At 37.4% G+C, this 21,727-nt stretch overlaps 1 protein-coding gene across 5 annotated transcripts in view; it reads left to right on the forward strand.

Moving 5' to 3' along the window:
• The window catches only part of ARHGAP15 (Rho GTPase activating protein 15), a 598,478-nt gene that overhangs the window by 374,596 nt on the left and 202,155 nt on the right, over positions 1-21,727 (forward strand). For all 5 annotated transcript variants that reach the window (XM_037020776.2, XM_037020777.2, XM_037020774.2 and 2 more), the window contains one exon: positions 9,931-10,029. In XM_037020776.2, the coding sequence (XP_036876671.2) occupies positions 9,931-10,029 (99 nt within the window). The remainder of the gene's footprint in view (positions 1-9,930; positions 10,030-21,727) is intronic.

Genomic DNA, 21,727 nt, shown 5'->3' on the forward strand with positions numbered 1-21,727 from the left:
AGTGTTACAGCATTAGGCATGGTTTTCTGCATCTTAGTTTAAAGACCTAAGCCATCCATAAACTATACTACTTACTTAAATCATCCACTTCTCCAAAAATGCTCAGTAAAGCTGTGGGAAAGTTATATGGTGGGGGCTCACTTGATGAGTATTTTAAAGGAGAAGAAGAGAAGGTGATGAGGATAGAGTGGACAAAATATAAAAGATAAAAGTAGTAGAAACAGGATTCCTTGATAAGCAATCTGAAAGTTTTGGTCTGGGAACCTACTCTCAAAAGGAAAACTAAATATCACTGACAGTTTAAAATCAAAGGAAGAATTCAGTTGAATTGCTGAAATGACCCTCACTGAGAACATTATTTTTGCCATCCAGAACCCACTGCCCTTCTCTTATAGTAGCCTACTGGGAACTGATCTGACCGTGTGTACCACATTCTGGAGCAAGGAAAATTCCAAGTGAATGCTACCTACAATGGAAGCTCCCAGGGTTATATTTTTTTCTTGTCCCAGCCCATTTTTTTAACATAATCTCAACCACCTGGTCATCTACTGGGGCATCAAATCTTGAGCAACTGAGGAAGCGTCATCTACTGGTGTCAGATGCTGGTGGGGGCAATGAGGCTACAATGAAAATAGCATCCTGTCCCAGCTCACAGAGTTCAAGACAGTTGCTAGATATCCTGCTTCTTAGTTCATGGATCTCCTGTGAACCTTGAACTTTAATCATCTCTAAGAAAGGTCACCCAGCCTCCAGTTATTTTTTTTTAGAGTAATTAATGCATTACTTTGAGTTCCCTGTAAATTTTTTGTGTTCCCTCCAACTCCTATCCCTCAACATCCTTTGAATAAACCCTTTGGTTTTTTTTTTTTTATTGCATCCAAAAGCTTTAATGAACATACCTCATGACAAAAATAATTGTCTGATTTATGGGTGTGTGTTAGTGTGTGTGTGGGGGGGGTTAAGCAGTTCTGCTTTTTTGTTATTGTTTTCTGTTCCCCTCTATTTTCCTCATGTACATGTAGCTATAGGTGCTTTGTTTCTCCTTTTTAAAATTTACTAGACTAGCTGCAATGGCCCTTTCTCCTGAAAGCAGAATAATCATTTTGAAAAGCATGTGGAGACTGTCTCCCTGGGTAAATGATGATAACACCGTCACATTATTTGAACATTTAACTGCCTCTATTGAGTAGTTTTCCTCATAGTTTTGATTCATTTGGAATCTAGCTGACAAAGATCCCATTACTGGGTGTTCTTTCCATAATTTGTCAAAAAATATATAGCAGAGATGAGAAAGAACGAAGCTAATTTGTAATCTGGGAGACTTAACCTGGTTATGCTGATGAACTAACTAAATCGGTCAAAAGTTTGAGAGCTTAAAGATTAAAAACCACCATTCCCTAGTTAAATTCTAATTCATTATGTAAACAACATGATTTATAAGTGCAGTCATGTGGAAGATCTATTTGTTTTTCTCACCAAAAGATGCTTTCAAAGAAAAATTGCTGAAAATGGATTTTCTCCAAACAATGTGTTGCCTGCCACCCCAGTATAAGCGCTGAAGCAGTAGAATGAAGATACAATGCTTATGCTAGCCAAGGCCATAGGCATTTGCAGAGCATTCCAAAAATATTGGCACCCCATCAAGAGGTGTTTTCTAAATACAAAAAGTTGTTAGGAGAGTAAGAAAGGATTACCAGTGAGTCCGCAGATGGGGATATAGGTAGGGAGTCGGAAGCTCAGAGTTCTGGACTGCTCCCTTTTCTGAAATACCATGAGGAAAGGAAAAGCAGAAATAATCCTTAATGTTGTGCCAGGACAATGGGAATGGAAGTTTAGGGGGCAAAAGCTAGTTCATTAGCGCTTGCCAAGAAAATAATACATTCTCTCTCCCTCCCTCTTTCTTACACTATTTTAAGATAGCTGTTTCTCTGGTTCAAGCACATTCTTGTAACTTAATGGTCCTCCTTGGTGGACTGTATCAAACTCTGGACTCTATCAGATTTACAGATGGATGGCAATCCTACCACAGCCCTTAAATTTGACATTCACATGTTAGCTAAATCTCTTATGATTTACTTTCTTTGGATAGTACATTGTACTTTGCAAAATCACTTCATGTGCATCATCATTTCCTTCAAGTTACACAATCCATCATTTTATGTTGAAAGCTAATATTATAATCAAGATTCTTTCAGTTGTAATTGATGGAAACCTGTCCAAACTACAAAAGTGAGAATGGAATTTACTGAAACTACTTACCTGAAAAGTCCAAGGGACATGGATAGCTTCAGGCATGACTGGATCTAGGCACACAAAAATACTTTATCTAGGCACACTACCAAATCTTTATCTCCTTGATCACCCAGGAATGTTTTCCAGTCTATTGGCTTAATTCTTCAGTATGTCTCTCCTGGAGGTGGCAACACAAATTCCCAAAGCTCAGACTCTCACCTTATAGTTTGCCAACTCCTGTAGCAGTAAGGCCCCTCTTTCCCAATAGCACCAGGAGACAAAGCCTCAGGATTTACTTGACCAGGTCAACTTGGGCCAAGTGTTAAGTCTGAACCAATTGCTATGGCCAGGGCGATGAAATGCATGTTCATTCCTGGGTCTGGAGGCAGTGGGGTCAGCAGTACTCAAGACAAATGGCAGCAAAATGAGAAAGGCGTCATCCCCAAAGAACAGGGTGCTCTTACCAGAGGATAGGGGAATAGTGACGGCATCAGCAAAGCCAGTAGACATCCGCCGTACTCCTCCTCACCAGTGCCGTCGTCTGTGACCCGGAATCTCGCCGAGCTGTTCTGTCAAGCCTTGCCCTGTCTACTGTCATGTAAGCTCTCTCTTGAAACCTCTGACCAAGGCTGTGTTCATATTTTAGTCAGGTTTATTTGGTTGCAATAACAGAAGTTCACTCAAAAGTGTTCAATTGAAATGGGAATTACTGTCACAACCCTGAGGAACTCACTCCCCAGTGGCAAGAATATATGGTCCCTGGGTTAGGTATCAGCAAGTGAGGAGCTGGGTGTGTCTGCTTCATTCGCCTCTCTCTGAAAATTAATTCCTGTGCCCACTTACACATTGCACATGACCATCTCCCCACATGGCTGCCCCCAACCACAGTGTCTAAGTCTAGGCAGCCTTACTATTCAAATCCCTGGAGCTAATTACCTCAGGCTGTAGTATACAGTTCTAAAATTTTTGGAGGGAGGATTTCATTGGTCCAGCTTGGGCTGTATGAAAATATCATTGATTCAATCAGCTTCCCTGAGGGGCTAAGTTCTTCTGCTATAGAGCCGTACCTTCTTGGGTAAGTATAGTCAGTTTAAAGAGAGGCTAAACTAATAAGACAATTTTTGGCTTTGTGGTAACCAGTGATAGCAAACATCTCCCTGCTCTCTAATGAAATCCAGTCTATCCGGGCTCCTTTATCACACAGCTCTGTTGGCAGTCTGGAAGGGACAGTGTTTCCAGGAGAGATTGCCTGCACTTGCCGGGACCGCCCAGTAAGTGGCAGTAATGCACCTCCCCCACCTCTGGAATTGTAAGCACCTAAAATAGCCTGCAGTGCACCTCACCCCCTCCAGAGCATCAGGGCAATCAAAACTACTGGCAGTTGAAATTCTCTCCTATCTGCCCCACCTCAAACTCCCTCCCTAAATCCTGTCTTCCCTTATAATTAATTCCCAGCACTAAACTTCTTAAAACAGGAGTCCATTTGCTGTCTCTACTGCTTTATCTCTTCAAACCTTAGCCACAACCATCCACTTTTCAATTTCATTCTTCTACTGATACCATTTTCCTTGTGCTCACCAATAGCCTCTGAATTGCCAAAATCCAGTGAGGACTTTTCTACTTTATTTCCCAGCACCATTCTGCTCTGTCTGAAATGCTTATTCTAACTTCTAAATATCAGCCTCTCTTCTTCGCCAAACCCTCAGGTTTCTGCATCCTTTAACCAAGTGAGAAACGTGGAAGCTCTCTTTGTTTGGTGGATGGGCTCACCTTCACATCCAGTTAACAAATCTACTGAATCACCCCTTTTCTTCATTGGTTTAGTTCAGGTTCTCATCTTCCCCCCCACCCAGAGCCTGGTACTTTGTACCTATGGACAAATGACTCAATACCTTTGTGCCTCAGTTTCCTCTTCATAAAATCAGGAGGAACAGTTTCTATTATCAAAGGATTGAAGAGTAGTGTAAAGACTGAATAACTTAGAATATATAAAGTACTTTGAACTTTTCTGGCTTAGTGTAAGTATACAATAAATATTCATAATTATTATCACACACCCATGCAATAGCACTAATCACATGATGTTGTAACTGTGAGAGTTATTTTTACCCCCTAGATTATAGGAGATCATACTTCATGAATCATTTTGCATTTTCAGGCTAGAGCACACTGTCTGGCTTATAGTGGGCATGTAATAGATAGTGAATAACTGAATCACTCTTTGCAGTCTTTACAATGCCCAACATATGGTAGGTGCTCTCAAAATATTCACTGAACTTAATTGAAAGAATTGAGTTGATGTGGAGAGAATACAGAATAAGAAGTGCCATAATATTAGGTAAAGGATAATGAGTTTAAATTGTAAGGTGAGAACAATTTCCTTTAAGACTCCTCCTCAGGGTTGACTCTAAACTGATGCATAATCTGATATTCTTAGCAAATTTAGGACTTTTTTTCTTGACTTATTTGCTCCCCAGTTTCAGTTTCCAAGTCCTATCAACTCTCTTTGTTTTCATACTCATAACACAGCTTAGATCAAGTCTGGACTTTTGTTATCTTTTTTAGTAAGCTATTGCTGCATAACAAATGCAAAATTTCAGTGGCAGATAGCAAGAAGCATTTATTTCTCACATGTCTGTTGGTCAGGTAGTCTAGGAAAGCCTTGACTGGATAGCTCTGCTTTAAGCTCATGTCTGACTGAACTTAACTCCTCACTGAGTGTCAGCCTCAGTTCTGTGCTGTATGTGTTTATTCTGGAGCCCAGATTGAAAGGGAAGCACCTACCCAGGGAAGCTCTTGTTTGAGCAGTAGCAGAAAAGCAAGCAAGCAAGTAGAAATCTGTAATGTGTCTTGAGCTCTCAGTCTGGAACTGACACATTGTCATTTCTGCTCACTACATTGTCCAAAGCAAGCAATATGGCCAAGCCCAACATCAACAAAATGGGGGAAATAGATGTTGCTCACTCTAGGAAGTTTTACCACACAGTTATATGACAAAGGAAGTGAATGTACAAGTCTAATTTAGAGAAGATGAGAAGAATTGTGAACAATAAATTTACCACACGTCTATCCTGATTCTGCCCTTCATAACATCTTTTATAGGTGTGTTTTTCTCTACACAGTAGTAGTACAACAACTTTTGGGTTTCCAGACCCAGTTCCAGTGAGTGTGTGTGTGTGTGTGTGTGTGTGTGTGTGTGTGTGGCCAGCAAGCAATTCTTGAACACCAGCAGGGTGTCTGAGAACTCAATTCCAATGCTACCTGCCCGGAGATAGCCCCAGATTTCTCAGGTTAAATGCTCTGTCCTACAAGATTGTCTTTTGCCCCCTCTTTTGCCCCCTCTTCCAGATGCCAGTCACAGGCCCCAGGCAGTCACCTGTGCTTCTGACTGACCATCTAACCAGCAATAGATGGGAGGTTCCCATGACCTCCCCCTTAAGTTTGATGGATTTGCTGGAGCAGCTCACAGAACTCAGGAAAACACTTAAGTTTACCAGTTTAATAAAGGACACCATAAGGGATATGAGTTAATAGCCAGATGAAGATGTACGTAGGGTGAGGTTCCCTACAGAGGAGCTTCTGTCCTCATGGAGCTTGGGGCTGGCTTGGTGGCATGTGGAAACTTTCTGGTCCCCCAGACATAGAAGCTCTCTCTGACAGAGAAGCAGGATGCAAGACAGAGAGATGTTCCTTTCATGGGTTTTTAAGTGAGGGCTTCATAGTCATGATTAACTAGATCATTGGCCATTGGCTGATTCAACCTCCAGCCCCCACACTTGGGTGGGGTCCAAAAGTGTCTTATTAACATGGAAAGACGCCCATTTCACCTTTAAGGCTCAGAAGTGTTTTCAGGAACTGTGGATGAAAACCAAATATACCTGGGAAATATACATTTGGTCATCTAAATGACCAAATATGTATTTCTTATAACTCATTATATCATGCTAGGCAATCACATTACCTGTTAACTAATTTCCTTCTGTCCAGTCTTCTCCATGATATCTCCCTTTATTTGGTTATGAACCTTTTGGTTTTAGGGATAAAGTGCCCAATTAAAAATGATTTATATTATTTTATATAACAAAAAGTCTAGAGCAAATGTTTTAGGATTGGTTTAGAAGTTCAGCAATGTCATTGATGTTTCAGGGTTTTTTGTAACAATCATGTGAGCTTTTGTTTGCAAATTTGTTGCCTCATGGTGACAAGCTTACTGCAGTAACTCAGAGAATCACATTTATTGCACAGTGATGTTCAAAGCAGGAAGAAAGAAAAAAAGTAGTACCTTCATCCACCCGTCTTCTTTCATGATGTAAAAACAATCTTCCCTGTATCTTCCCCTTACATTTCATTGACTGGAATTACCTAATCACCCAATGCTTCAAGGAAGGGAGAAGTCAAAGAACATTTCCAGGTTTTGTCTTATGAATGGAGTCTAAAATCAATAAAGAACTTGGGATGGGAATAGTAGTTGTATAAGACATCACTGGTATCTACACACTCTCAAATAATTTAACCTTCCTATCTTATTATTTAAGATGCTTGATAACACAAACGTCATCTCCTTTTAAAGAGTAATACATCAAAATATCTCTAAATAAGCAAGCATGAAGGTTTCCCTCTGCGTAAACCATTCTTCCTACCACTGACGTGTTTGTTTACCTTTCCTCCATCTCCCCCAGATGCCTTTTTGTCCCCCTCTTACCTCTCCAATGTAAGCCTCACTTATCCTTGAGGATTCAGTTCTTCTCTGAAAAGTCTTCCGTGGGTGCTCAAGGCTGGTCTATGCCCCTCCTTCCATTGCATCTGTGCTTCCCCGGTTACAGCATTTTTCACAATGAAGTGTTCTTACGTGTTTACTTCTATACTATCCACTAGACAAGAAAATTTAGAACATAGGGGATGAGTCTTGTTTATTATATTACCAGTGCCTTTCCTGGCTCCTGACACAGAGCAGGCACTCAGGATTTTCTATTGCAAATAACTGAATAAATGAAAGAGTAAATGTCCCAGAAGGTCACCATCTCTATCTTCCTTTATCAAACTATCAAAGGAAAAAAACTTTCTCCAGATTTTAATATCCACTTCATTCAGGAATCTATTTTTGTAGAATGATCCCCATCTCACTAACTCCTCTCTTTCTCTCTCACACACATACACGCACCCACATCTGCACTAAATAACATAAAAATACCTATGCTGTAGGACATTATTTTTAGCAATGAGTACTTTTTATGACACCTGTTGCATTCTATTTTGTATGTTATTTGAATATTTCTTTTAACCCTTAAAAGATCGTAAACTTTTTGATTTCCATTTTACAACCTAATATGCCTACCTCATCACTCTAAAGAGAGATCATAAATATTTGTGAAATTGATTTGAATTATGATTTCCATTAAAGGTTTTATATTCTATAGCAATTATTCCCAGCTACAATCCCTAGTCAATTTAAATTATTTGATCTGAAGTTCTGGGTTACCTTTCTTAAGCAACATTTTGTGTCATTTTTTCTTGTAGTGGTGGAACACTGTTTCTGAATAAATCTTTGTTACTTGATCAAGTGTTCAAAACAGATAGCCAGGATTATTTCCCACTTCTCTACTCCAGGTTGAGGTATTATGAATTTACCTTCTTTCTGTCTCTTTGATGAAAATATACATTCCCATCTTGAAGTATATTATTATTAGTGGTTTAGTCTTAATTGCTTCCCTCTCTGCTTTGTTGTCCCCAATTCAAGTCATCTCTTTTGCTAAGAGATGGATGAAAATCATGATTTCCTTGAAGTCTCACCACGCTCCGTTTTTGACTACCTCTTTGTAATAAACATCAGTTAACATTCTGTTATGCTGCATTTTAATTTTCTTCCCACCATGGCTACAGATGTTCTTTTTGAAATGTATTGATGACCTCCATGGATGATTAAGACAACGTCTTGTGGTCGATGATTAAGCAAATGTTTATTGAACTTTTAGTATATGCCAAACATTGCCCACTTACTGGGGAAACAGTAATAAAGCAAATTAGTATATTCTTTACTGTCTTGGGTTTTACATTCTAAGGAATGGAAGCAACTAGCCAGCAAACACATCCACCTAATTAATATGTCAGGTAAAGTTAAGTGCTCTAAGAAAAGTAAGGCAAGAAAACCACACGGAGTGTTCCTGTTGGCCGTAGTGCCATTTTTTTTTTAAAGTGGGTAGGAAAGGCTGCAGAAGAAGCTGACATTTGATCAGCCACCTAGAACAATAACACCCCAGGCCCAGAAAATAATAAGTGCAAAGTCCCTGAGGTAGAAGTGTGCTTGGCATGGACAAGAATCAGCAATGAGGACAGAGTGGCTGAAGACAAGTGGTGAGGGGGAGGAGAAAGAGGAAGTAAATGAAATGAAGGTTGGATCATGTAATACCTGGAAGCCTTGATAGACAATTGTGTTTCTTTCTGAGCAAGATGGATGCCCTTGGATCTACTAAATATTTCTTTCATTATCAGTAATAAACATTTATACTGTTTAAAAACGTTTTGAAAATGGATGGTCGTGACAGTTATACAACAGTGGCATGTACTTAATGTCACTGGACTGTACACACAAAATGGCTAAAATGGCAAATTTTATGTTATGTATATTTTACCACAATAAAAATTTAAATTGTAAGGGTGAATCCTGTAGACTAGAATCTGTGCTAAGCACTGTTGACTGTAAGAACGCACAGGATGCAGGCACTCAGAATCTGCTTTGAGTAAATACATCACATATATTATACATGTAAATACACAATGCAAGGTAGCATAAATCATATTCCAAATGAGAAGGCTAGGCTAGGATTTCATAGATTGAGTTCTCGGAAACATTAGTCTGGAGAACTGCCCTTTGATACAAAAGGATCTTACTCAAGTAAGTTTGGGAACTCGTACCTCCTCCAGCCCTAATGAAGATTCCCAGTGCATGGTTGCATATCACAGGCTCTACAAATAAATACACATGAAAGAGACCTGTTTCACTTTGTTTAACCCATTGTTGCTAAACCATTTTGATCACAGGCCCTTTTTTCCAAATCACCTGTTAACATTCTGAGGAATCGATATTCCAAAGAATCTGTTGAAGGCAACAGAAAGGTGAGATAGGAAGGAAAGAGTTTTTAGAGAAAGTGTTATCTGAACTGAGCTGTAAAGGAAAAGGGATACTCAGATTAGACAAAAGGAAGGACATTCACACAAGGGAAATATTAAGAAATTCACTTCAAAGTAAATCTGGAAGTTGCCTCTTCAAATATCATTGAGCCACAGAATGAATCTTCTAAATATACTGATAAAATCCTAATGTTGATGATCATGGATAAACCTCTTCTAAAACACTCAAGACACCAATTCACTAAGATTCATTATTTTGTAGTTTTCTTAATTCCTCATCATTATTTTATAAACAACAAAGTTGAGCCCAGAGAGACTATAACTTACTCAGTCATTCCTTCCCTAATCAATGGTAGAGTGTTATTTTCCCTTCTCTGGGGCCAGAGTCCTTTTCCATAAAGGAAGGAGTTATGATATTTGTATCTGCAACAGACCCTTTGGAATTAAAGCAAAAAATTGATTCCTATGCAAGATGCAGATTTCAGCATGCAGTGGATATGGAAGCAGAATGAAATTAAAGAACAACACAAGCTTGGATTTTAATGAAGCTCATCTTTGTTTCTTTTGCAGATCAAATTTTTGGCTCTCATCTGCACACAGTGTGTGAACGTGAACATTCCAAAGTTCCACGGTTTGTAAAGCAGTGCATTGAAGCTGTCGAAAAAAGAGGTAGGTAGCTGAATATGCAGCAGTTTTCCCCATTAGCACACCTCTGAACAACCAATGCTCAAGTTAACAGTGCCACTTGGTTGTCTGGGAAGCCATGCAGTTAACTTGACTTTTTGTTAATCAATGAAGAGGATCAAGTTTCTTATTTAACTTCAGTTTGTTTTTACAATAGGGACATCAGTAATTCCCACTAATGTTCTCACTTTTTTTTTTTTAATATTTTGTCTCTCTGACATGTTGATTCAATTGCAAACTTCTTGTTTTCAAGCCAGTGATAAAACATTCATAAAATAACAGCACTTGCAGTGTTAGAACCCTCCTAACATTCGTGCTGGTAAATGTCGTGCCAGAACACTTTTTGGTAAGCCCCCAACATTACCCAAGGGAAGCAAATAGCACTCCTGTTGCAAACAGCGATATTCCATCTTCTACGTTCAATATAGAATATGGCTAGCTGGGTTTCCTGGAACAATTAGCATATGCACCTCCAGTGTTAAGATGACCTTTGATCCTTATATTTCAACATTTTGTTTTTCATCCAAAATGATTTCATCTTACCAAGGAGAACAAAACAAAACCCAATTGACACAGCATTTCTATTCTAGTCTATCTGTCTGTGGGGTGTTTTTCCTTCAGACATAACTTCATTCATTCAAGGTCATTTTCACTGGAAGATACATACGGTAGATGCAGAATCTCAAAAAATGTATTGTATAAAAATGTGAAGCTTCATCACCATCTGTTACAAGTTAACAACTTATTCCCAGGATCTAGGGGGATATATATCATGTAAAAGATAGAGATGTTTTCAGGAAAAAGAATTGGTGAATCTATTCCCATTTTCAGCTCCCAGTCTCTTAAAACAATAGAACCAAGAGGAAAAAAATCTTTACCAAGTTATCTGCTAGAAAAAAAAAGCCATTTTAATTCTCTCAGTGTTACCTGGCTTTATTATAGAAGCATAATAAAAATGGTTTGCAATTTCCAACTCCTGGAAATTCATACTTTAATTATACCGTAAGGACAGCCTTGGGATCCTATTATTCCCGTATCAGTAGGGAATGAGAGAATAACAAGAAGAGGGCGAGTGGGAAGGAAAGTAGATAAAGAGAGTGGCTTTGGGGAAAGCGTATCAACACATCAGAGGGAAGAGCTGAGAGTTCTGAGAGAGTAGAAAACAGTAAAAGCAGAATGAACACGAGCAGAGTTATCTGTGAGGAATGGAGTCAATTGGAGTTTAGAGAGAAATGAGATTTTAGTGCATGTTGCAGTCTCATTTAATTTTCCAAGTACATATTTTAGGAATAAATATTATTTAATAAGTACTTAAAGCCAAAATGGATTGCCGAGAATGTTATAATGTTATTATTGCCAATAGCTAAATTATTATCATTTTCAGGAAATCTTCATTCACGTGTAAATACTCAGTACTGATGGAATGAGCACTATTATATTAGAGCAAAAATCCAAATAGGACTTTGGGGGTTGCTGTACATAATAAAATGTGTACACATATAAAGAAGGGCTCTGTACCTCTCCACTTATGTACATACCCCAGGCAAAATGAAAACTGAGCCAGATACAGCCTTGAGGGGTGCAGATACCATAATATTGTTGAGCATAAAATGTCTATAAATAGAAACTGTGCCTTTTGTTCATGGCATTTTGTTGGCGATTTTTAATAAAATAAGGCCATGTTTTTGCTGACAGGAGCAATCATATCTGGCATTATATTTCATTGTCCCAATGTTTACTCTTAAAATGAATTTGTAGATCCAGCACTAACCAGGCACTAATCACACATATGATTATTAAAATAATTCCTACGCATTTTAATGAAACTCAAAGACTTTACAATTCCACAAAGCAACTGATAATACTGGTAATTTAAAGCACTCTGGCAGTGTCAGCTCAAAGGAACTCTCTGGAAATGTTCAATAAAAACTCAGAGGCACAAGATAAACCTCTCACATCACTGCAAGATTTACAAGTGTGTACTTTTGATTATATTTTTCTATGATCATTTTCTTGGATTAATATTCTTACATTTATACGCCAATTCTATTTACTCAAAATGTTGTTTTTGCTAAATTCTGGCAGAAAGCATCTTAGGACAGAAATAATTTATGTGAGTCTAAGTCCAATGTTTATGCAGGCTTCTGATGACATTTTGTGCTGGGTTGGTATTAGAAAGTAGCATATAAGGATGCCAAGTCTAGCAGCATGGCTGGGACTCAGCGTATCTAGAGCCCTCCTTCTAATGGCCAGATCCTCTTTCAGCCAAGATACTCAACTGCAGAGTCATGGGAAATGCTTATGGACCAGTTATGGGAAAAGCACATTTAATGAAAACTGTGTGTTTACTTTCACAGTCTTAGAGAAATGGCCTCAAAACTCTCTATAGCAGCCCATCGGCTGATAGAAAAAAGATTTGTTTCCTTCCCCCCTTTTTTTCTTGAGGTTATTTCCCCCACCTCCAAAAAAAAATCTGTAAATTGTAGGCATATTTTAAAAATGCTCTTATATGCCTGATTTTAAATGAAATAACATCAGGAAGGCAGATCTCACCGCTCAGTCATTCATTCACTCATTCAGTTATTTGTCTCGCTTGCTTGCACTTAGCCCAACCAAATTGTTCATGCCTCTTTTGTCTCTCTAGGGAAATTCTACACATTGCTTGGCACAAGATGCATTCTTTATTCATCCTGGTAAAGTGGCATTAGGTACATTTTAAATTTTGCATCTCCTAGACATGCCTAGAAGAAAATCTATTAGTGTGCCGAATGTAAGCCAATTTAGCGAATAACTTGTTTAGTGTATCTCCTTATCTTGATTTGGTTTCCTTTATGCTTTTAAACCACCAGGGCATTCTCCTCCTCACCAACTATTATAACTATATTAGAGTCATTTCTGTGGTTTCTGACATTGTCTGCTTGGCCTAGAAAATATACACAAAACTTGGAGGGCAAACAGTAAAGGAGGGTGTTAGTCTTTAAAGCTCTTCCAAGTGGTTCCTTCTCCCTTGTGTGACCTTCTCAGTTGCAGCCCATGTATATGACATAAGATAAGTAGCCAAAGAAAAACTCAATTTCTGATTCTTTTTCCAAAGCAGTTTCTGCAAAAATATTGAATCATTGTTCCACTAATGCTCCATATATACGGTAAACTGCCCCAAAGCCTGAGATCACCTGACACTTTTCTGTGAGGTCTGGGGGAATAAACATGCAGAGGAAGCATTGTGACATATGGTGGTCTGGGAATCTAAACAGTGAGAAGTCCATTTTTCACTGCTTGATAGGGTACATTGTGTAGTTTACCATGACCTCAAAAGTGTATAGAAATTGCTTACTTAAAAATAGGGTCACCTATATCTCTTAGAAACAAGGACCTGGAGATATGAACTAAACAAAGTACAGTGTATAGTTTAAACTAGTGTAATTAATATTAAGACCTTAACCCATAGCTCTTTATATGTAAAGCATGTTGCTGACTGACTCCTTTATGTGAAGGTCCATTATTTAGAAAGAGCTGTACGCAGTATGTGACACATTATAGCCATCAATAAATACTAGTTGGAAAGAGTAACAGACATGGAGGGGTTGCTGCATTTGAGCAACAAGAGCCATTTAGTGCCTACCTATGTGTCATTCTCCATGGTACCAACTGAAAATACAGAGAAGATACATATTAAACAAAAAGACAAGTGATTCAGAAACTGTTATAAGTGCTATAAAGAAAAAGAACAGATACTAAAAGAGAAAAGAACCACTACAATGCTCTTTTTTTTTTTTAAGCAATGGAAGTGTGTTTGCTTCCAAGTGATATAAAGGGGAGTTAGGGAAATGGGGAGATGTTGATCAAAAGGTACAAAATGCAGTTTTATAGGATGCAGAAATCTAGGTATCTAATATGCAGGCACAATGTCTGTAGTTAATGATATTGGACTGAATACTGGAAATATGCTCACACAGAAGATTTCAGGTGCTCTCATCCCACGCAAAAAATTCGTTAGCTATGTGAGGAGATGCTATGTTAGCTAGCTTGACTGTAGCAATCATACCAGATCATCAAGTTGTACAATTAAATATATGCAATTTTTATTCTAAAATACATATTTTAAAGTGACATAATACACCCTAAATAATAAACATGTACTTGTCTGGTTTTAGCTTTCTGGTAAGAGCAGCAGAATTTTAATTTCACTCTATTTCCCAGGTTATTTTCTTGACAAGGCAATGTAAGGAGTCACTCAATGTGAGATATCCAAAAAGATGTTCCTTACACGGTAAACCAATCCTTTTCTTACCCAATCATACCAATCTTTGCTAAAGACAGCTTTTACGTATGAATGTCATAAACTAAATAAATGAGCGTATTTCTATCCTAAGTGTATTTTTGTGCATCCATTATATTTTTGTTTGTAAAGGGATAGGAATGTTTCAGAACAAAAAGAAAACACCATCACAATTTCACTTGGACTGTTATTCATCCTTTAGGAAATAGTTTAAGAACTTATTTTTCCTTCATGAGCCCCAGTTCTGGTCAATATGCCCCCAAACAACATGAAAATGATACCTCAAGGTCTGTTGCCAACAGTGTGAATGAACTTAACACTACTGTACTGTACACTTAAAAATGTCTGAGATGGTAAATTTTATATTATGTGGGTTTTTTAGAACTCTAATTAAAAATAAATGATACCATGTCTCCCAAATTTGATGACTCCAGCTATAAGCTACTTTGCAGAAAGCCTCAGCAGATGCTCATCAACAAGCTTGTCCTCTTTCTTTTTTCTGGAACACAAAATTGTATGACAAGAATGATACACAAAGTTACATATTTGACTTGGTGCCTAAAAGCCACCCTGGGGATCCATAACCTTGCTTAAAGATTTAAGAAAGACCTTTAGTCTACTTCTGAGAAGGTCCTTAGCCTCAAAAACTTTATCTCTCAACTTGACTTCTTAGCAGCTGTTATATTTTTTTGCTGTCGTTTGTTTGACAGGATCCAGTTATAGGTTCCGATGTCTGTTTAAAGAAACAGGGAGGCTGTTGGCTTTAAACTTCCCTCATTGCTTGTGTGATCAGCATTTTCCCAGGCTTTTCTACATAGTTTGCCAAGCAAAGGGACTGACCTTTTGTAGCAAACACTTTTTCATTTCAAAATGCTCACTTTGATTTTTGTCCCATTTTATGCTCATTCCAAACTGTTTACAGCCCACTAAAAATGACTGTGAATTATATGTTTGTGTAATGGATTCCTTTTGTGGTCACAGTGGAATGTTTACTTTGAACAATTAGTTATCTTTGGGTAGATTATGGTAACTTGGAAAAAGAATGGCTAAAATTATTATTATACCTTAACTGTTTCTTTTTGCTAATTCCTCTGTTATTACATGAAGTTTGAGAGAATGTCACACTAACAAGCCCATGACACTATAACCATAATGTATTTCCCTAATTATGTTAATACTTGTTAATAAAGTAGGCATAGTTATACACCTACTCAGGAATATACTCATCTGACATAAAAATACAGAACCTAGAATATACATAAATACATGAATATATACTGTATATGGGTTACATTGTCTATTAGGTAAGGAATGCACATCATGTAATATTATATAAATAACAGGCATGATTATACTATAGCTATTATTCTAAGACATACAAACAGTATACTCATTAATATAATTTTCCTGATACTCTCAATTCAGTGTACCAGTCTGCCTCGTGAGATCCTACCAAGTGTTCACTTGCAAAAATAAAACTTCAGTTAGCCTTCTCCCGTTGCCTGAGAATCAAGACCCTGAAGTGCAGATCGTATTACCTTCACTAAACAAGCTCGGCTCCCAGTTCTGCTAATTTTGTGCTGTTCATTCTTTCCCACTTTGGGATAATCTATTATAGTTGGATCCAGGCACGCACTAAAGGCTGATACTTTCATGAAGAATGTGCAATTTGTACTGTTTAGTTTGTGACGAGATTCTTGAAAACTTTTATGATTCTAGCTTGTTCCAGAGAGACTTCTGCTTGCTAGTTTTATAAGCAGTGAGTGGGAAAAAAAAAAGTAACAAAAACAAAACAAATTGATAAAAATTACATGGTCAAAAAAAAAATATTCAAGAGTTCAAGATAAGTGCTTTTTCTTTTTCCCCCGAGAATATTTGTGGACTGAACAAAAATGTTTTAGAGGGCAACCTATGTGTTGCTTTTTTTTTTAATGCCTGAAGTTAGGCATCCGCATGCATTTACAATAAAGATGATCCTCAAAGAAGCACCATGATAATTGGCAGTGAATTGTCCTTAGTTTTTACTTATGAGTTCAAATTAAATCCAGCTTAGTGTTTTGTGTTTTGCTTTGTTTTGTTTTAATGCAACCCAACGACGGCCACCTTCCTGACAGCAATAGCGTTGTGCTCGATCCAAGCTGGAATTCGCTCTTTGGGGTAGTCATGCTGGGGCCTCTGTGTCTGTAAGAAAGCCGCATTCAGGGCTAAAGGGGAAGACAAAAATCAAAAAAGAGTAAACAGGAAACAGCCAGCAAGAGTATAAAAGGACAAACTGGGAGAAGCCAAAAGAAAACAGAGATGACAAGGTGGAGTGAGAGCAAAAAGAGCTGTATTCTGTCATTAAAACAAATGTTGATAAAAGCACACACTTGTGAGGTCTAGTAATGAAGACAGACTACTGAACCAGTTATCATCTCTGCCATAGTCACCTGATACCCGCTTCTGTGTTCTGGAGAAATTTACTCTTGCTCAAGAAAATGCATAGCAGTTAAGTCTTGCTGTAAACAGCAAGCTTACACTGAATATTCACAGATTCTGGGCATACACACGGTTAGTAATTAATTCATTGTACTTATTAGTGATCTTTAATGGAGTTTATCTATGTCTAGCAATACATGAGTCTTATTATCAAAAAGAAAGCTTAAAAACAACAGAAGTTAATGAGGGAGTAAATGTGTAGTTCAATAGCCAGAAAGGCTATCTAACTTATCCAGCAAAGTGGCTCTGGTTAAATCAGTCAGCGGATATTCCCACACTTTTGAGCCCAGAAGACATACGGATAAATAATGTCTCTTCCCAGATAAAGCCTGAATCTAATTTCCAGCCTCCTCCCCCACTCCCACTCCCATGCTGAAGTTTATGTTCTTACCATACTTTTTCCCTTGGAGTCAGTTGGAAGGAAAAATATCCTAGGAAATTTGCATCTTATCATGGATGGGGGATTTAAATAATGCAACACCCCTCATGTCGAGATGTAATACTCTAAAATATCCTATAGTGGTGTCATTTACATGATGAAAGTTCTGGGTCTGGGACATTTTCTATTATAAGCCCTTGTATTCAGAAGTTAATAGGTCATCCATAAAAATAATCTTGGCAGAAAACTGGGAGGATGTTTTAGCCTGGAAACAAATATTTACAAAATTTGAAAAAAAAAAATCACATGAATTGGGAAAGCTTTCAGGTTTTCAATAAACAGAGGCAAAATAATAATGATACGAAGAAGACAGAGATTTTCACATATTTATTGCCCTGGGATTCAAAAATGGGTTTGTTTTCAAATAGAGTTTTTTTTTTACCCTTATTGCATAATATGAACCAATTGACCAAAAATAAATAAATTATCAAAACTTTTACAAGAATGTCCCTCTGTTTTGTGAAATAATCTGTTTATTGGCTGACCAAGAACCTATACATTGTATTTTTATAGTCATTTCCCTAGAGCTTAAAAATTTATGATAATTAAGAAGTTTTAAATTAGTTTAGGAAGCAATGAATGAGACCAAAATATTATACTTGTTTGTGGGTTTCCTAATGAATAACATTCCCTTTTAAAATGTCTAGAAAAAATGTCTTCCCCAAAGAATTTTCACACTTCCAAATGAAGTGTATCTAATGTAAGCATTAATTATAATTTAAATGTATAATAAAAGAGACATACAGATTCCAGAAGGAGTTGAATTGGTCTGGATAATTGAACCTGAGTATTTTCCTCTACAGGATATTTTACAGTAATTTACTCATCTCCTTAAAACTTTCACATCTTGAAGATTCTTCTAAATTCCACGAGAATTTATCTTATAGTCTAACAGACTGGACTCTGAAATGTTTTTCTTGGGTTCAAAATAATCTTTTCTTTCCTAGTTTTATTTCCTTTTGCCAAATTTTATACTTTCCAGCCACTTCCTATTTTCAGCTCAGAAAACAACAATCAAACCGAAAAAAAAAATCAAAATAAAAAATAAAGGGCAGGACACTTTGAGAAGAAAAACTGTGCAAAACCAAAATAGCCCTGAAATAGATACTGCCGGAGGAGTTCTTGAGGTTAGAGTAGACTGTAGACTCAAAATATAAAATCATACTCTTTTTAAGGAAGTAAGTATGTCGTGAGAGTTAGGGTTAAAGCACAGCTTATAGAAGAAAAATATTTTAAATATGACCTTCATTGTACTGTGTGCTTTTTCATAGAGAGAACATGGGTTTATTTTTAACTCTTCACACAGTGCCTGGTACAGAAAGGGTTCTCAATAAGTGATGGATAAATGGATGAATTATATTCAACATTCCTTGTATCTTTGGAAAGTTGCACACCATGGTGGCTACATCTCCATATGGCAAGAACCAAAAAGATCAATGACCCACCGTGTTGGTTGAAGGCTGCTGCCTGACGTGAGAGAATAATGTGGTTTGTAAATTTTTGAACATTTAAAACATTTCTGATAGTATATTATTGTTCTAAATATATCATTATTTTCCATCTACACCCAGCTTCGCTGCATATTTGAAAATATGTCTCCTTAAAGATGTATGCATATCAACACTACATTTAAGTTCACCATCAGCAGCTAAGAGAATAGCCATTCTCTGCTCAGAGAAGTCATACACCATTAACCACTGTTTCAACACCAATAATCTATCGTTGTTAATTAAGTAATTGAAGGGCAACTGTATCTCATGCCTGAGAATGGTGAGGCATAGATAGGCTCAGGTCCTATCACTGTGCAGGAAGTTGAGCACCACAACTTTTCTTTCAGTGCAGACTTTGACTATCATGGTGGTGGTGTTCTGTGTTAGTGTACTTCCCTGTGAACATCTCACCTTGATTCAGTGTTTATTTCCTATTCAGATCTCAGGAAACTTTTATTTTGGTGATAATATTCAGATCTCAGGAAACTTTTATTTTGGTGATAATTTTTTTTAGTTGAAAGAGTCTATCAAGGAATTTGAAGTAAGAAACATATGGTCAACCACGCAGACCTATCAGTTTGAAGGTAATGAAGACAGGATACCAATACTCTAAATTCTGTTTCTGCTATTGGATATTGATTTCATTTTCTCTAAATTTACTTCACAGCAGAAAAAAGTTAAACTCTGCTGATGCCATCAAAAGTTCTCTAAGACTCTGACCCCGCCAGTGCCATTAGAACATTATCATTGTTGTTTTAAAAATGGTGCTCTTGTGTGATGTTTTGCATTTTTGACAGCCTGGGCTAACTTTAACTTAACTCTTTCATCTCCTTTTACAGACAGCACTGTTAAGCACTATAGTGAGCTTTCTCTCCTTTGGTCTTGAAGGTAGGGAGTTAGCATAGAGTTGAAATTGCAGAGCATAATATCAGAGTCCATATGTTTGGCCTAGTTTGACAGCATAAGAAATATGCCTTTTCTCTAGGTTTAATCCTTGACTCTGCTACTTCATGCTGGTCATTCTCTCAGTGCGATTGCAGTGGTACCTAAAGCTTCAGTGATTGCTGCAGTGACTTCAAAGCACCTACGTGAGACTATGACTCATCAAACTATTTCTCACACTCAGACTTAAGGTCTAGGGGCAACGCTTCTTGAACTTTCCTCTAGTACCTCTAACTCAACTTTTTCAAACTGACCTTATCATTTTTCCCAACAAACCTCTTTCTCCTCCTTGATTCCTCAGCTCAGTCAGTGGCATCATAATCTATTGTCCCCCTTTCCTTAAAAAGAAATACGTTGGACATCTTAGATTCTTCTCTGTCTTTATGCCCAACACCATTCAAGTCTAATGATTTCTACTCTCTAATATCTCTTGAATCTGATTATTCCTTTCACCTCTCATAGCCTTGATTGGGCCTCCATGATTTCTTTTGAGATAAATCTACCAGTTGATATTATTACCTTTCATCTCATTTCTGCCCAGGCCACCCTTCTTCATGCTGCCAAAGTTATTCCTCTTAAATCCAAATAGAATTGTGTTATCCCTTCTTAGAATATCCCTACAATGGTTCCTTTTCTCCATGAGGATTTTCACAATAATTAGCCCTGTTAAAAAGGATAAGCTTTTGACTTCTATCTACTGTCCAGCTTCATACATTCATATGCTGTTTCCTATACATCAGGAATACCAACTACATGAAGTTTTCCAAAGGCCAATATTCTTTCCATGCGCTATTCCTTCTCTCTAAAGACCTCTTCCCTAACCATCTACCTGCCAAATTCACATTTATCCTCTCATGCACAGCACAAGAATCACCTTCTCCAAGGAATATTCTCTTACTCATCCTCAACCACCCTTCATGGTCCCATGAAGGGTGGTTAGACCCTCCCTCCACAGTGTTCCAATGACAGCTTCACTTTGCCTAATATAGCCCTTATTGCCTGGAGCTATAATGGCTGGCTTTGTTATCTGTTTCTTCTTCCAGAATGAGAGTCGTTATAGTCTCAGGATGGTGTCTAGTGCATATTTGTCTCCTCATTGCCTAATACACCAAAGCTGGCTTCTGGTTGGGGCTCAAATTATGATGGGTGAGTAAATGGACGAATAAATGAATACTATCCAAAATTTTGTTTTATCCATATATCCATCCTTAGAGAATCAAATCCTGTATACCAAGGATTCATTGAACTGCTCGAAGAGATAGTAATTAAATGCCTCTTGAAGCATAATGTGAACTCATGTTAGACAGAAGATGAAGAAACCACCTTAAAAGTAAAAATAAAGGGATTGTTTTTACAATGTGGTATGCATCTGTACCCATATCAATATCTGTATCATATCTATATCTTTATGATGTACCATATTAGCAATAGTCTTTAATAGGTTAAGACAGGGCAGAAATAGAGCAATGGCTGGTGTTCAGGACAGGTTTCTGACAGAACAGACTTCCTCATCCTTAATAGGGAGAAACTAATCTCTCCACAAATTGTTTTTAATTGTTTCATAAATCTGATGAGATCAACTATCTGATACCAAATATGATGCTTTTGAGATCTACCCAGGTCATAAGAGTGGGATTATCATCTTTCTAGTTCAAATATTACTTCTTTTATATATGTATCCTTCCAAGTTCTGTGCCTACTTTCCTATAAGTTTGTGTATAATTTTTTTCACTATCACCCATTTCGAGCCATCTACCATCCACTGAATAGCCATGTTTCTGATTATCTCTTCCCAAATGTATTAGCTTGACTTATTTAAGGCTGAAAATCATTTTATTATTCCCTGATTATATTTTTAAACTCCCAAAGTCCATTTATTTATACGATTCTTTTGTCTTCACAGACGTTCACATCTCCTCCCAATTTAGGATCATTAACAAATTTAATTAATGCTCTGTTTACCTCTCTTTCTCATGAAACCAGTCCCTTGTTTCATTTCATCATATGAAGTGAAAATGTATTGGCAATAAAGCAGTCTGAAGAACTGTTCCCTCA

This window comes from Manis javanica, chromosome 7 (assembly GCF_040802235.1).
Source record: "Manis javanica isolate MJ-LG chromosome 7, MJ_LKY, whole genome shotgun sequence".
Lineage (NCBI taxonomy): Eukaryota > Metazoa > Chordata > Mammalia > Pholidota > Manidae > Manis > Manis javanica.